The sequence below is a fragment of the Vulpes vulpes genome, chromosome X (assembly GCF_048418805.1).
Source record: "Vulpes vulpes isolate BD-2025 chromosome X, VulVul3, whole genome shotgun sequence".
Classification (NCBI taxonomy): Eukaryota; Metazoa; Chordata; class Mammalia; order Carnivora; family Canidae; genus Vulpes; species Vulpes vulpes.
In genome coordinates, this window is record NC_132796.1 from 41,555,281 (window position 1) to 41,572,482 (window position 17,202).

The following is a 17,202-nucleotide window of genomic DNA, read 5'->3' on the forward strand; positions in this document are numbered from 1 at the left end:
TAAACATAGGGTTGCATATATATTTTTGAATTCGTGTTTTTATTTTCTTCTGATAAACACACAGAAGTGGAATTGTCAGATTGTATAGTATATCTATTTTAATTTTTTGAGGAACCTCCATTCTGTTTTCCATAGTGGCTGCCCCAATTTACATTCCCACCAACAGGACATGAGGGTTCCCATTTCTCCATATCCTCACCAACACTTCCTGTTTCTTGTCTTTCTGATACTAGCAATTTGGACTGGTGTGAAGTGATAATTTATTGTAATTTTGATTGACATTTTCCTAATGTTTAGTGATGTTGAGCATCTTTTCATATGTCTGTTAGCCATCTCTGTATCTTCTTTGGGAAAAGGCCTATTCAGGCCTTCTGCCCATTTTTAAATCAGATTGTTCATTTTTATGATTTTGAGTTTTATGCTCTCTTTGTATGTCTTGGATATTAACCCCTTATTTATTTGTGTCATCTTCAATTTCTTTCATCAGTCTTACAGCTTTTCAGAATAAAGGTCTTCCACCTCCATTGCTGCATTTATTCCTAGGTGTTTTATTCTTTTTGATGCACTTGTAAATGAAATTGTTTTCTTAATTTCTCTTTCTGACAGTCTGTTATTAGTATACAGAAATGCAATGGATTTTCATACCTTAATTTTCTATATGCAACTTTATTGAATTCATTTATTAGTTTTAGTAGTTTTTCAGTGAGATCTCTAGGGTTTTCCAATATACAGTATTATATCATCTGCAGTTAGTGACACTTCTTTTTTTAAAGATTTTATTTATTTATTCATGAGAGATACAGAGAGAGAGGTGGAGACAGAAGCAGGTTCCACACAAGGAGCCCGATGTGGGACTCGATTCTGGAACTCTGGGATCATGCCTTGAGCCAAAGGCAGACACTCAACCACTGAGCCACCCAGGCATCCCACTTCTACTTCTTTCTCACCAATTTGGATGTCTTTTATTTCTTTTTCATTGCCTAATTAACTGTGGCTAGGACTTTCAGTACTATGCTGAATAGAAGTGGTGAGCATTCGTGTTTTGTTCCTGATCTTAGAGCAAAGACTTTCAGTTTTTCACTATTGAGTATTATGTTAGTTGTGAGTTTGTCATATACGGCCTTTCTTATATTTAGGTATTTTCCCTCTATACACACTTTGTTGAGAGCATTTTATTGTGAATGGATATCAAATTTTGTCAAATGCTTTTTATGCATCTATTAGGATGGTCGTATAATTTTTATTCTTCATTTTGTTAATGTGGTGTATCACATTGATTTGTGAATATTGATCTTGCAACTCCAGAAAAAATCCTACTTGATATTACTGAATGGTCCTTTTTTTTTTAATTTTTATTTATTTATGATAGTCACAGAGAGAGAGAGAGAGAGAGAGAGAGGCAGAGACACAGGCAGAGGGAGAAGCAGGCTCCATGCACCAGGAGCCCGATGTGGGATTCGATCCCGGGTCTCCAGGATCGCGCCCTGGGCCAAAGGCAGGCGCCAAACCGCTGCGCCACCCAGGGATCCCTGAATGGTCCTTTTTATGTATTGTTGAATTAGGTTTGCTAATTTTTTTTGTTGTTGTTGTTCCATTAAAGATTTTATTTATTTATTTGAGTGAGAGAAAGAGAGCACAAGAAGGGGTAGGGGTGGAGGGAGAAGCAGACTTCCTGATGAACAGAGAGCCCAATATAGGACTCAATCCCAGGACCCTGAGATCATGACCTGAGCCGAAGGCAGACACTTAACCAACTGAGCCATTCAGGTACCCCAGGTTTGCTAATGTTTTGTTGAGGATTTTTGCATCTGTGTTCATTAGGAATATTAGACTGTTCCTGGTTATTGGGTTTCTAGAAAAGGTGCATTTTTTTAAAAAAAGTTATTCACAAGAGACACACAGAGAGAAGCAGAGACATAGGCAGAGGGAGAAGTAGGCTTCCTGCCGGGACCCCAGTGTGGGACTAGATCCTGGGACTCCGGGATTACACCCTGAGCCAAAGGCAGATACTCAACCACTGCGCCAGCCAGGCGTCCCAGAAAAGTGCATTTTTTAAAAGCCCATATCAAAAATGGGAAAAAAAATAAAGTTTAAAATGAAATGATTCCCCTCCCCACTGAGTTTACATGGGGAGTTGGGCAGGCCACCACTGACACACCAACCACCACCACCATTGCCTTGATCCTCCATCCCTCACCATGACTGAGGAGCTTTACACATCCTACACCAAAGATGATTTCTACTGCCCCACCTCTTAGAGGTGCTCAAAACTGCCATGCAGCCATGGCTTATCAGCACATCTTCTATAAGAAATGTTTTCTGACTGTAACAAGAGAAAGCAGGATATGTTATCCCCTATGTTATGGAAATGTGACTAGAAGAGAGAGAGAGACTGTCCTGAATAAGCCTTAGACTTTGAAACTATCATGAGGAAGTTTTCTGGTAGCTGTAAATGCTGTGCAAAACAGACTAAATTCTATTATTTGAGGCTTCATTATAAATCTTGTTAAGGGGCAGCCCGGGTGACTCAGCAGTTTAGCACCACCTTTGGCCCAGGGTATGATCCTGGAGACCCGGGATCGAGTCCCATGTCTGGCTCCCTGCATGGAGCCTGCTTCTCCCTCTGCCTGTGTCTCTGCCTCTCCCTCTGCCTGTGTTTCTCATGAATAAATAAATAAAATCTTAAAAAAAAAAAAGAAGTATCAAGATGAATACGATGTTTCCTCTCTCATTCCAAACTTTCAGATCTCTCAAGATTAAGTAGGGAACAGTAATAAAACACTCATCTCTGAGAACACAGAGACTTGTGAAGAAAATACAAGTTTTTCTGGGCATCTCACTTTTTTAAAAAAAAAATTTTATTTACTTATTCACGAGAGACACACAAAAGAGAGGCAGAGACATAGAGGGAGAAGCAGGCTTTCTTCAGGGAACCTGATGCGGGACTCGATCCCAGGACCCTGGAACCACGACCTGAGCCAAAGGCAGATAGATGCTTAAACACTGAACCACCCAGTTATCCTGACATACAACTTTTAAGTGTTCCTTTTGTCCAGGATCAATTTTTACTTAACATTTATGGAATCACTGCAACAATGGTCAGATAGCTCCTATTTCAGATAGTTCCTGTGACGCGTCCTATTTGTGTGTCTCTTTGTTGGGAAGCTCCTAGCCAAATTACTAGAAATTTTGTTAGTCATCTAATCAAAGACATCAGTTTGATTACGGATAATTTGTTAATCTTCATTTAGAGAGGGAAACCCAATATCGGACTGCTATTGAAAGATCTTTTCAAGTAAACCTATGAAGACTATAGACATTTCTGTACCTTCGTACCTGAAAGCGCTATCTTTAATGGGACAACTATATGAAGTAACTGTTTCAATAACTTGACGTGTATATTAACAAAAGTAATTCAGTCTAAAAAAAGTTTAAAATTCTTAAGTCACTAGAGAGGTCCTAAAAACCCCATATCTGAGGAAATTGGAGACTGATAGCAAGGATTTGAGGTGGTGGCCTCATATTTACCATTTGTTAAAACTAAATAACAAATGCAGAGCAGAAAGTAGCTAGATACATAAAGGAACAGGAGAATCTGAGCATGCGCACCAATGAGCCTATGGCATCTGGAGGGCCCAAGTCTGACAGAGCACAGTCCCGCTTGAGGCGGGAAAACCAACCCCCTTTGAAAAGACGGTCCTGTCCCTGGAGCTGGATTTAGAGACCCCGTTCTCGACTCACTTGCCCCGCCTACTTTCCTAACCCCTGATTGGCCAGTTCAAGTTCATTAACTGTTCTGATTGGTTGATTATCGCTGGGCAGTGGAATTGTGGGATATCATCTCATGGAGCGATTCTTTGCCGCCGCCGGCTTCAACCCTGAGGTAAGCTTTCTCTTTAGATCCTCTTAAACAAGTTAAAGGTAGGCTAGTAAAATGTGAGGAACCTCTCCAGCTCACTCAGATAGTTTAGTTCTTGCTGTACCTTCCAGCAGCTTCCAGATCCTTAGGACGGAGAAATGACTTAAAGCTTTTCGGAGCGATTGCTCTCAGGCTAAGATAAAACTAAAACTATTTTTGGTCCATGGGACTTTTTCTAATTGCTCTTCCTCAGGGAAAAAGAACTCACCTTGGCCTGAGAAACCCCCAAATCAGCTAGACGTCCCTAGGTTTATTTAACCGAAGAAAATAGACGCTGCCTAAGGGACTCTTTTATCGCCAACTCTAGGATAAAGCAGAAACTTTCTTGGCGTCAGAGACCCCTAAATTTCCTCTCCCTAAGAGATTCCCAATGCCATCAGTTGGGGAACACCAGATTGCTGCATTGAAACTCTCCACATTCTCAGCCAAAGTGATGGCTAATCCCGTAGTTGGAAATTCCAGTTCTCTTCACGCTAATAATTTTCAAATAACCTAGTAATGGGCTCTAAATCCGCTCTATATTAGCAATCCTTGTTTCTTTTCAACAGAGCAAATCCCTCTGCCTGAAAACCCAAACCCATTTTTCAGAGACAAATCTATGAGACTTATCTCCCCACCCTTCTGCCTCAAAAGTCACCCCCTCCATAAAACTACTTGTTCACTTCACTGTTTCCCCAATAAGGATCTTAATATCTTTCCTTCAGTATAAGCCAAACTTCAGGCAAACTACTAATAACAGTAGCCAACCTTCTCTCAAAGACTCAAGGCTGCCTTGATCATGCTTACAGAAAACCTGCTGTCCCTAATCAATACTTTCTTTCATAGATCTCCCACCCCCTATTTGTTTGTTTTTTGTCACCCCCCCACATCCTTTCTCAGGAACAGATAAACCCAGGATGGAGAAAAGTAGAACCTTGATTCCATGTGATTAACTGGATATAACTTACCTTCAGTGCTTTCTCCCTTCCTCAGGATCTTTGGCATTGTGGCTAGAGAGATTAGGTTCTGTCCTTTCGGGATCAGACCATTCCCAGCACCATGAATAAAGGCAGCTCCTTTGCAAAGAGCTCCAGGGAGGATACCCAGAAATCAGAGAAGAAATGCAAGGTAAGGGATATGGAGGGGGTAGAGGGATGGCCCAGGGGACACTAGACAGACTAGATTTCTGAGGAGGTGAGGTCAGAGGCACTGGGGAAAGGGATCAGGGTGTCGGGGAAATCCAGAGCCTCAGGAGCTTCCCACCTTCACTCTATCCTCACCTAACATCTCTGGAGACAATAGGTCTGTGACCTTGCACTGCATTTGGTGACTCTCACTCCATTCTGGAAAGTGAAAGAGCATGCTACCAGCATTAAGCATCTACTGCATGCCTGAGGAGAGGGTAGGGAATGTTACCTATGTTCTTTTTTTTTTTTAAGATTTTATTTATTTATTCATGAGAGACACAGAGAAAAAGGCAGAGATACAGGCAGAGGGAGAAGCAGGGATGCAGGGAGTCCCGATGTGAGCCTCGATCCCCGGATCCAGGATCCGGGATCAGCCCCTGAGCCAAAGACAGACACTCAGGCACCCCTATCCATGTTCTCTCCGTTAGCCTTGACATTAACCAGGAGGGATTATTAGCCCCAGTTCATAGATCCAACATGGACCTGTAGCAGAGAAAGAGACCTCAGCTGATGATCAGATATGTTTAGCTGACTTGCTGCTAAGATTTATTTATTTTTCTTTCCCAGGCTTTCAAGGATATTTCCAAATACTTCTCTAAGCAAGAATGGGCAAAGCTTGGCTACTCAGATAAAATCACCTATGTGTACATGAAGAGAAACTATGACACCATGACTGGTCTAGGTAATAGAAAGTTTGGGTGCAGACAAGCCTGTGAACACGTGACCATCCCTCAGTCCCTTTACATGCCATGGCTTCTTCCTAGGCTGCAGCAAGTGTCCCACACCTTCCTTTTGTGTGGGGGTGGGGGGTGGGATCCTAGGGCAGCTTTGGGACGCTCTGCTGTTTTATTTTCTGTGCAGGACTGCGGGCCTGGAGTGGCCACAAAGATGCTCAGACCTAGATCTTGCATGTTTCTCTTCTGCTTACCCTTGTTTGGAATCCCCTAGCTCATAAGCTTGCCTGCCTCTGCTGCCTCCCAGGATTCTATCTTGCATTCCTCCTCTTGGGCTGTCTCTTAAGGAACAAATATTTTTGCTTCTTTCTAGGTCTCAGGGCCACCCTCCCAGCCTTCATGTGTCCTAAAAAACGTGCCATAAAATCCAAGAGGCATGATTCTGATGAAAATGAGAACCACAGGAATCAGAGTGAGTGGAAGGAAGGGCCTGGGGAGAGTCTCCTGAAGCCCAGCTGCTTTGGGGTCCAGTTCTAGGGAAGGAGTCTCAGAGTTTGTTACCTCCAAAGCATTGTGGCTGAGTGAGAAAAGTTGTATGTAGGTTAAGCATGGTCAGAGGCCATTCATATAAAATCCTAAAGCATGCAAGACAAGAGTATATATTTTTATGGATAATAAGTAAATGGTAAATGTATAAAAACCTGAATGAGAATAAAACCCATCAAATTCAGGAGTGCATAAGGAAGGAGGTCAGGGATCAGAGAGGACTGCACAGATGGCTTCAGCTGTGACTTGTTTATAGTGTTATATTTTGAATAAAGATCTAAAAATAATCTGAAGTAGCTGTGGTATATGGTAAGTTCTGACTAGACTCAGTGGTAAATAGGCATGCGTTTCCAATATTATTCTCCATAATTTTCTGTACATTTGAAACATTTCTTTTTTTATTTTTTAAGATTTTATTTATTTATTCATGAGACACACACACACACACACACAGAGGGGCAGAGACACAGGCAGAGGGAGAAGCAGACTCCATGCAGGGAGCCTGACGTGGGACTCGATCCCGGGTCTCCAGGATCACGCCCTGGGCTGAAAGCAGGCTAAACTGCTGAGCCACCTGGGGTGCCCGAAACATTTATTTTTTTAAAGGAGTTATTGTTCTTGCTAAACTCTGTTAATGAATCACAGGACAATTAAGAAAAATTTAATTTGGGGCATGTAGGTAGCTTAATGGGTTAAGCATCTGCATTTGGCTCGTCTTGACCCCGGAATCCTGGGATCAAGCATCGTATCAGGCTCCCTGCTTGGCGGGGAGTCTGCTTCTCTCTCTCTCCTCCCTCTCCCTCTGTGTGCACTCTCTCTTTCTCTCTCTAACAAATAAATATGTAAATATTTTTTAAAATTTAATTTAAGCGTAAATCCATGTGGAGCACCTGGCTGTCAGTAAAGCATGTGACTCTTGATCTCAGGGTTATGAATTCAAGCCCCACGTTGGTCACAGAAACTACTTCTTTAAAAAATGTAGGGGCGCCTGGGTGGCTCAGTCGGTTGAGCGTCTGCCTTTGGCTCAGGGCATGATCCTGGAGTCCCGGGATCGGGTCCCACATGGGGCTACCTGCATGGTAGCCTTGTTCTCCCTCTGCCTGTTTCTTTGCCTCTCTTTCTGTGTCTCATGAATAAATATTTGTTTATTTATATATATTTATTATGATATCCTTGAGTCATGATCCCCACAATCTGGGGATCACGACCTGAGCCAAAGGCAGACACAACCACTGAGCCACCCAGGCATGGGATCTAGCCCCACATTGGGCTCCACGCTCAGCACAGAGTCTGGTTATCCCTCTCCCTCACCCTGCTTGTGCTAGCCCGTGCTTTCTCTCTCTCTCAAATAAGTAAATAAAATATTTTTTAAAAATAACATTGAAATTAAAAAGGTATAAATCCACAAAAATCTTCCAGGCTCAATTTCATAATAGGGTATAGGTATTGGATAAATATCTTAAGAAAGAGTGATTAATATATTATGAAGTGAAACAGCTATTTTCCTGTTTTACCAAAACCAGATAGTCTTCTTGCTCCTAATCAAACCTGATTCTATCTGTTGAGCCTGGGAGAGGGTCTGAGAAAGTGATCCTCTACACATTGAGCTTTTCTCCTTATCAGTGAGCAGAGGTAACATATGGTGAAAAAGGTAGCAGATTCTAGAAATCTTTGTGTATTTGATCGTGTGTGTACTCACTATAAAGGGATGAGATGTATTCACTTCTCTTCTGCTCTGACAGCACAGTGGTAAGTAGAGTCAGAATTTTCAAACTGTCTCCAATAGACCTATGACTCTAGGAAAATAGGCCAGATTCCACAGGCTCCCAAAATGACTGAGAGGGCTGAAAATCTAGTGCTTGAGAATCTACAAAGTTTCTGACACTAAAGGAGTAACTTTATTCTAGAAACATTTCAGATTCACTGGGCTAAATCATCCAGGGTTCCTCATACACTTGATGGCTTTGTTGAAGTTTAATTGGCATACTATAAAATTAACCTGGCTTAAGTGGATAGTGATTTTTGTTGCCACATAACTTTAAGTGAAAGCAATCAATTTAATTTAATTAATTCAATCAGTTTAATTTCTTTAGGGGGAAGAAGTAAGAAATATATACTAGAATAGGATGAGGCAGTGATGGGGTTTGGTTCACATTTTATAAATCATCAAAAGGAAATTATGAATGGCACCACAAATAAATGAATAAACCATGATTTAAAGATAAGTCAAGGGGATCCCTGGGTGGCTCAGCAGTTTAGCGCCTGCCTTCAGCCCAGGGCGTGATCCTGGAGACCTGGGATCAAGTCTCACGTCAGGCTCCCTGCGAGCCTGCTTCTCCCTCTGCCTGTGTCTCTGCCTCTCTCTCTGTGTCTCTCATGAATAAATAAAATCTTTTAAAAAAATAAAATAAAAAATAAAGATAATTCAAAAGCCAGTCTCAAAATAACTTCTGGATAATGAGTGGACTCATAACCCTTTCCTGCAGAATTCCCTGATACTATATGAGTCTCTGGAGTTTGGGAATATTTGCCAACGAAGTAAAATGACCATTTATCACTTTTTTTTAGATGAACCTCTTCAGGAGGTTTCCAATGTGAAAAAGAGAAAACACCAGAAGGTGAGTATCTCCCGAATCTAAAAAACCAGACTGTTTCTCCACTGATGTGAATATTGGTAAGAGTGGGAGAATATTGAATATACCCTGGCCCTCACTGCCTCCCTTTCCTGATCCCTTTATCACAATTCCTGATGTAGCATCATCAATAGCTTAATGAGTAGTAATTGTGGTAGCCGATACTTCTTTTGTTTTCATAGTGATATCCGATATTATTTTAAGCAATTCACAAGGATTAATTTCTTTAATCCTTCAGAAAACTTCTATGACATTTTCCTATCAGTATTCCCAGATATGAGGATAATAATAATAATAACTAATCATAAAGATGAGGATATTGTGGTACAGAGATTTTAAGTAATTTGCCTGAGACCACAGTGGCAATGGTAATAATCTGTACATTTTAAACATTTCTTTTTTTAAGGGGGTTATTGTTCTTGCTAGACACTGTTAATGAATCACAGGACAATTAAAAGCCAGAAATGATTTTCCAGCTCATGAACCTTTCCATGTGTGTATGAAGTTCAAGGGTTCCCCCCAAAGGGCTTTACCCCACAGAAGCTGCTGATGTTTTCATTTAGACACCCACTCTTGCAACAGAAGTACCAGCTCCCTTCTGCTCTGTGGCAGGGCCAGTCTCACGTGGCTTGGAAATGGCCTGGGCTGTCAGCCCCTCCCTACCGTGAGCTCCTTTCCAGTCTTGTCTGCACCTGAGGCATCTGTGAAGCCTCAGTCCCCAGCCCAGGGGGACCCTCTGAGGTGCCTGAATTTTTTATTGACTAAGTGATTCTGCAATTGTAGATGAAACTCTGGAAGGTAAAGGGCTCTGGAAGTTGGATTGCCAGTATGGAGACCATTGAGACCATTCAAAGAACAATCATAAGACAAAGTATTCATTTTCATTAATTAGCACATTGAAAAGTTGTACTTTGACTTAGCTTTCTTTTGTTGTTCACTGTTTCATAAATGAGGGGACTGAATGAAAGGTAGCTTAAGATTGTTGGTCAGTGGGCAGCCCTGGTGGCTCAGCAGTTTGGCGCTGCCTTCAGCCCAGAGCATGATCCTGGATCACGTGATCCTGGGATCGAGTCTCATGTTGGGCTCCCGGCATGGAGCCTGTTTCTCCCTCTGTCTGTGTCTCTGCCTCTCTCTCTCTCAGAAATAAATAAAATCTTTAACAAAAAATATAATAAAATAAAAGATTGTTGGTAAGTGATGCACCCCTACAGCAGCAATATTGGTACAGGAACCATTTTGCCTAATTCCACATTAAACATTCTTGCCAAGGTAGGACAGGATGTGACATCTGGCGCTTTTTTTTTAATTTATTTTTTTAATTTATTTTTTTAATTGGATTTCAGTTTGCCAACATATAGCATAACACCCAGTGCTCATCCCTCCAAGTGCCCCCCTCAGTGCCCATCACCTAGTCATCACCCCCACCCCCCACCCACTTCCCTTCCCCACCCCTTGTTCATTTCCCAGAATTAGGAGTCTCTCATGTTCTGTCTCCCTTTCTGATATTTCCCACTCATTTTTTCTCCTTTCCCATTTATTCCCTTTCATTTTTTTTTTAAACCAGGCAAAATGTAGTTTTTATTGATAGGTAACTTGCATAACATATGACATAATTTTATTTTTTCAATTTATTTTTTTTATAAATTTATATTTTATTGGTGCTCAATTTGCCAACATATAGAATAACACCCAGTGCTTATCCCATCAAGTGCCCCCCTCGGTGCCCTTCACCCAGTCACCCCCACCCCCTGCCCACCTCCCCTTCCACCACCCCTAGTTCGTTTCCCAGAGTTAGGAGTCTCTCATGTTCTGTCTCCCTTTCTGATATTTCCCACTCATTTTTTCTCCTTTCCCCTTTATTCCCTTTCACTATTTTTTATATTCCCCAAATGAATGAGACCGTATAAAGTTTGTCCTTCCCCGATTGACTTATTTCACTCAGCATAATCCCCTCCAGTTCCATCCACGTCAAAGCAAATGGTGGGTATTTGTCGTTTCTAATGGCTGAGTAATATTCCATTGTATACATAAACCACATCTTCTTTATCCATTCATCTTTCGATGGACACCGAGGCTCCTTCCACAGTTTGGCTATTGTGGACATTGCTGCTATAATGTCCACATCGGGGTGCAGGTGTCCCGGCATTTCACTGCATCTGTATCTTTGGGGTAAATCCCCAGCAGTGCAATTGCTGGGTCGTAGGGCAGATCTATTTTTAACTCTTTGGGGAATCTCCACACAGTTTTCCAGAGTGGCTGTACCAGTTCACATTCCCACCACCAGTGCAAGAGGGTTCCCCTTTCTCCACATCCTCTCCAACATTTGTTGTTTCCTGTCTTGTTAATTTTCCCCGTTCTCACTGGTGTGAGGTGGTATCTCATTGTGGTTTTGATTTGTATTTCCCTGATGGCAAGTGATGCGGAGCATTTTCCCATGTGCATATTGGCCATGTCGATGTCTTCCTCTGAGATTTCTGTTCATGTCTTTTGCCCATTTCATGATTGGATTGTTTGTTTCTTTGCTGTTGAGTTTAATAAGTTCTTTATAGATCTTGGAAACTAGCCCTTTATCCTTTGTTGACTGTATCCTTTGCTGTGCAAAAGCTTCTTATCTTGATTAAGTCCCAATAGTTCATTTTTTATTTTGTTTCTCTTGCCTTCATGGATGTATCTTGCAAGAAGTTGCTGTGGCCAAGTTCAAAAAGGGTGTTGCCTGTGTTCTCCTCTAGGATTTTGATGGAATCTTGTCTCACATTTAGATCTTTCATCCATTTTGAGTTTATCTTTGTGTATGGTGAAAGAGAATGGTCCAGTTTCATTCTTCTGCATGTGGATGTCCAATTTTCCCAGCACCATTTATTTTTTTTAATTTTTTTATTATTATTTATTTATGATAGTCACAGAGAGAGAGAGAGAGAGGCAGAGACACAGGCAGAGGGAGAAGCAGGCTCCATGCACCGGGAGCCCAACGTGGGATTCCATCCCGGGTCTCCAGGATCGCGCCCTGGGCCAAAGGCAGGCGCCGAACCGCTGCACCACCCAGGGATCCCCCCAGCACCATTTATTGAAGAGACTGTCTTTTTTTCCAGTGGATAGTCTTTCCTCCTATGTCGAATATTAGTTGACCATAAAGTTGAGGGTCCACTTTTGGATTCTCTATTCTGTTCTATTGATCTATGTGTCTGTTTTTATGCCAGTACCACACTGTCTTGATGACCACAGCTTTGTAGTACAACCTGAAATCTGGCATTGTGATGCCCCCAGCTATGGTTTTCTTTTTTAATATTCCCCTCACTATTCAGGGTTGGCGCTGCTTTCTTTGCTGTATCTATTCATCTCTGTGAACGATTCCTTTCCTCTCCCCTGTACTCATCTCCCCTGTACCATTTTCCAGCAGTGTTCTGTCCCCTCTGTGAATTCATACAATTACTCTCCCAGCAGTTTTCTACTAGCTTCCATGTGATCCCTTATATTTTAGAGAACCCCCTCCTTTCTTCCACAGATCACATGGATTCTTAGAATGCTATTCTTCCCCAAATCTTCTGTATACCACACTTCATTTACATGGAGCATTTTGCTGTTTGCAAGACTGCCTGGAAAGAAGGTGAAGACAAACATTCTAGTCCTGGAAACACCCTTCATTTAGGCCATTCCCTTTTGTTCTAACGTTGCTCATAATTTAGGTAAATAATGATCTCCCAGAGTTGTTGAGGGCATTACTCAAGGTACTGCATGTGAAGACACTTTGTAAGCTCTAAAGCACTAGAGAAATGCCATTGATATTGTTTATATGTGACCTTCACATTAAAAAGGTGATGCTCAAAACGGTGAAGGAAGAAGAGGATTCAGACCCAATACCAATAACACCTGGATTTGAGCAGGCTCAGAAAGTGCTGTGCCTCCCTGGAAAAGCATGTACCTCTGATCAACAGAGTGAGATAATACCAGGTAAGAGGTGGATAGCTATGTGGGAACAACTCCTCTGCCTTTCCTGGCTGTGTTAAGTATGTGGTCTAAGTATGGGGGATGGATCCTGGACAGGCTTGTGGCCTGCCCAGACTGAGGGAGGTCACCCAGCTCCCAGCTGGGATGTTAGAATATGACTTCCAGGGGCGCCTGGGTGCCTCAGTCAGTTGAGTGTCTGCCTTGCGCACAGGTCATGATCCCGGAGTCCCGGGATCGAGCCCCACATTGGACTCCTTGCTTAGCAGAGAGCCTGCTTCTCCCTCTCCCTCTGCCCCTCCCTCAACTCATGCACTCGCTTGTTCACTCTCTCTCTCACAAATACATAAATAAAATCTTAAAAAAAAGAACATGACTTCCAGAGTCACCAATTTGAATGGTCATTGATATAAAAGCCAAGTGATTCTAGGCAAGTCTTCTAAAATCTCTGAACTCCAGATTCCTAGTCTAGAAAATGGAAGTAAAGAATCATAGTTCGCAAACTATTCAAAGGTGTTAGATCTAGAAAGCCTGACCACCTGAAAGGTCGTCAGGCAATTCCATCTGTGATAACCTGGGAACATATCTGACTCACAGTTGTATTCCCAGCCCTCAACTCAATGCCTGACACACAATATGCCCTTAACAAACATAGGTTGAATGAATGAAGGTCTGAATGAATGTTCTGGTAAGTAAAGAGGTTGGGAATCTAAACCTGACAATGGGAGGAGCCAGCATCTAAAATTCTAACTGGCATTTGATGTGTATTGGTGGAGGTCTAACATCTCAGCCTCTCTGAGCCAGAAGATGTGGAAAACAGACTGTTAAATGCCTGTGGGCACTAAAAAGGGAGGAGGCATCTCCTTATCTGACAAAACAGAGACTAACACTACCCAACCCACCCATCCCCCACTTAACACCTCTTCTCTACCATAGGACCCAAGAGAGGGAAGAATAGTATTTGGGCCTACAGACTGCGGGAGAGGAAGAACCTAGTAGTGTATGAAGAGATCAGTGATCCTGAGGAAGAGGACTAACTCTGTAAGTGACCCTTCAGTCCATACCCACACACCTGCAAAATGTACTTTTCCGTTATGGTACTGGCATCACATCTTGTCACTTGTTCCCCCAAATCGTTACTTTCTCCTAGTCTCTTGAGGTGCAGTTTTGAGGCTAAATGATGAGGTTTCCCATGCTCTTTCTGCTCCATGCTCTGTATAGACAGGGATCCTCCCTACCTAGAATGCTGTGGGCTCCCAAACCCCAGGTCAACTTCTGATGTGTAGGGCACACCTTCCTCTAGCCTAGAAACCCATAGTACAGGTAAGGGAGTCACTGTGGCATGAGCATAAGGTTCTCTTTGAGGAGCAGTGGGAGGTGCTTGCAGATCATGAGGTAGGGCAGAACCAGAGTGCTCGGGGTCTTGCAGGTCTGGATGAGGAGTTCGGTATTGATTTATCGGTTGATCGGAGCTCACCGCCACTTATTTTCCTTCTCTTTCCTTGCCTCAACCTCAGGGATGTGACAAGTGCCCATGATAAGAAGCAGAACCTGGTGGCCTTTCAGGAACATGGGCATGGCTGTGAACTCCTAGTCATCAGGTGTATAGCAAGCAAGAGTTCACAATAGTGAAAAGTTAAGCATGATTTTTCTTACTATCTGCCAAGTATTCTGTTAGATATTAGAGTTTTGTTAATGAGCAAGACATATACTTAATGCATATTTCTTTTTGTATATCCATGCACTTAACTTAGAAAACAAGTATTGTCGGCTATTCTATGCCCAGAACAGCACTACCCTCTTTTGCTGATGTGATTACTGGGAGCGGTTCTGGTTGTTTGCACATGTTTTTCTCTGTATTTACACACACACACACACACACACATACACGGTACCACTGTAAGTATCTCCCACCTGCTTTTGCCTGCTACCAGCACACCCCAGACAAGTACCCTTCATCTTGTTCCTGTTCAGCAGGTGCTCTGTGGTACAAACCTCCATTATTCATTTACGTTTCATCAGTCATTGATAATTAATAAACATAAGTTTCAGCTGTTTGCTCATCTCATTCTTGTGCACAGAGCCCTGTGCATATGTGTGTTTCCTTAGCATACAGTCTTAGAAGTGGAATTGTTATGTCAAAGAGTTCATTCATTCAACAAACACCTACTGAACATGTACTGTGTACCAAGCAGTGTCCTAGGTTCTGGAAAAACCTCAGGGAACAAGACAGATAAATGTCCGAGCCCGTGTGGAGCTGACATTCTAATGGGGGATGTTTTCAGTTTTCATTTTTTTAAAAGATTTTGTTTATTTATTCATGAAAGACACACACACAGAGAGAGAGAGAGAGAGAGGCAGACACAGGGAGAGGGAGAAGCAAGCTCCTTGCAGGAAGCCTGACGTGGGACTTGATCCTGGGTCTCCAGGATCACACCCCGGGCTGAAGGCAGCGCTAAACCTCTGACCCATCCCGGATGCCCCTCCAGTTTTCATTTTGATGGACACTGTATACCCCAATCCTGGGGTGGGTGCTGGTTGGACACCTTGGCCTTTGCTCTTTGTAAGATCTCCAGGGTCAGGAGCTCAGATGGTCCATTTAGAAGTCTGTGAGAGGAGACAGGGGAGTAGACAAATATGGACACACAAATGAACTCTGACCAGCGTGTTCCCCATGGTACAGCCTTATTCACAGGGGTGACCCTCCCTACAGAGTCAGCTCCTGGGGAATGTGTAGCAGGGGCATCACTGTTTACCTGCTTCTTTGAGAATATTGTCTTGTCACTTGAGGTCACACCTCTGGGTAGGACGGTCCCAAATCTAGGACTCTGCATTCCAGGCCAGGAGCACCGTCTACAGGAATGAAGGAGGTCTGGTTCACTGCAGTCTTCTCAGGCCACCTTCTCTAATAACCACAGAAAGTGCAATTAATATTCATCCTGTATTTTACAGATATATATATAGATATATATTTGTATATACATATGTATATGTAGAGAGAGAGAGAGAGAGAGAGATTATAGATAAAACGGAAACAGATGTCAGATTTATTGCCAGAGTTCCTGAAGCTTGCATGTGTGGGAAGGGATGGGTTTGGAACTCTAACTTCAGAGACATTAAGGAGAACAGATGTGGGGATGCCTGGATGGCTCAGTGTACCTTTGACTCAGGTCATGATCCCCAGGTCCTGGGATTGAGTCCCGCATCAGGCTCTCCACAGGGAGCCTGCTTCTCCCTCTGCCTATGTCTCTGCTTCTCTTTCTGTGTCTCTCATGAATAAATAAATAAAATCTTTTTTAAAAAAGGAAGACAGGTGTGTATTGAGGGGAGAGGACTTGATTAAGCTTCAGGTTCTGTCCCAAGTCTCAGGGTAGAGGACACCTTGGATGGCCTTGAGGATATAATGTTAAGTGAAACAAGACAGAGAAAGACAAATAGCATATGATTTCACTCATACCTGGAATCTAAATAAACCAAACAAACAATACAAAAACAAACTCATAGAGAATAAACTAATGGTTACCAGAGGGGAAGGGCATAGCGGGTCTGGGCGAAATGGGTAAAGGAGGTCAATTGTATGGCAACGTAACTAGACTTCTGGTAGTGATCATTTTGTAGGATATATAGATACTGAGTTATAATATTGTACACCGGAAACTTATATAATGTTATATACCAATTTTACCTCAATTAAAAAGATGAGATTTATTCTCCCTTAAGGAGACACATGTACTTGTGGGAACATAGTTTTTGAGTCAGTGAATTAGACCAGTGATGCTTTGGACAACATTTTCTGTGTTTTGCAGTTTTATCTGAATGGTTATAATCATACAGTACATGAAGGTTTTGCTGTAGGGCACCTGATTCAGACTCTGTAAGCAGGTAGGACATGCTGAGTATTCCTCTTTGCTTTGGGATGACAGGCCATGAAGCAGATAGACTAAAAATTATCCCCTCTTGGGGTGCCTGGCTGGTTCAGTTGGTGGAACATGTGACTTTTGATCTCGGGGTTATGAGTTCAAGCCCCATGTTGAGTGTAGAGATTACTTTAAAGCATTGTAAAAAAATCCATTGTATACATAAACCACATCTTCTTTATCAATTCATCTTTTGATGGACACCGAGGCTCCTTCCACAGTTTGGCTATTATGAACATTGCTGCTATAAACATCGGGGTGCCGGTGTCCCGGCGTTTCATTGCATCTGTATCTTTGGGGTAAATCCCCAGCAGTGCAATTGCTGGGTCGTAGGGCAGGTCTATTTTTAACTCTTTGAGGAACCTCCGCACAGTTTTCCAGAGTGCTGCACCAGTTCACATTCCC

The 17,202-nt window shown here is 42.5% G+C and overlaps 1 protein-coding gene and 1 pseudogene across 1 annotated transcript; both read left to right on the forward strand.

The window, feature by feature from the left end:
* The first annotated feature begins 2,198 nt into the window (after nt 1–2,198).
* LOC112907221 (E3 ubiquitin-protein ligase RNF138-like) lies at nt 2,199–3,307 on the forward strand (annotated as a pseudogene).
* A 516-nt stretch (nt 3,308–3,823) lies between these two features.
* LOC112907292 (putative protein SSX6) lies at nt 3,824–14,935 on the forward strand. Its single transcript, XM_025982504.2, has 8 exons — nt 3,824–3,883; nt 4,892–5,026; nt 5,653–5,767; nt 6,133–6,231; nt 8,874–8,923; nt 12,751–12,886; nt 13,817–13,921; nt 14,398–14,935. The coding sequence occupies exons 2-7, from the start codon at nt 4,958–4,960 to the stop codon at nt 13,915–13,917; spliced, it is 570 nt and encodes a 189-aa protein (XP_025838289.1). The 5' UTR covers nt 3,824–3,883; nt 4,892–4,957; the 3' UTR covers nt 13,918–13,921; nt 14,398–14,935.
* Nucleotides 14,936–17,202: the final 2,267 nt, after the last annotated feature.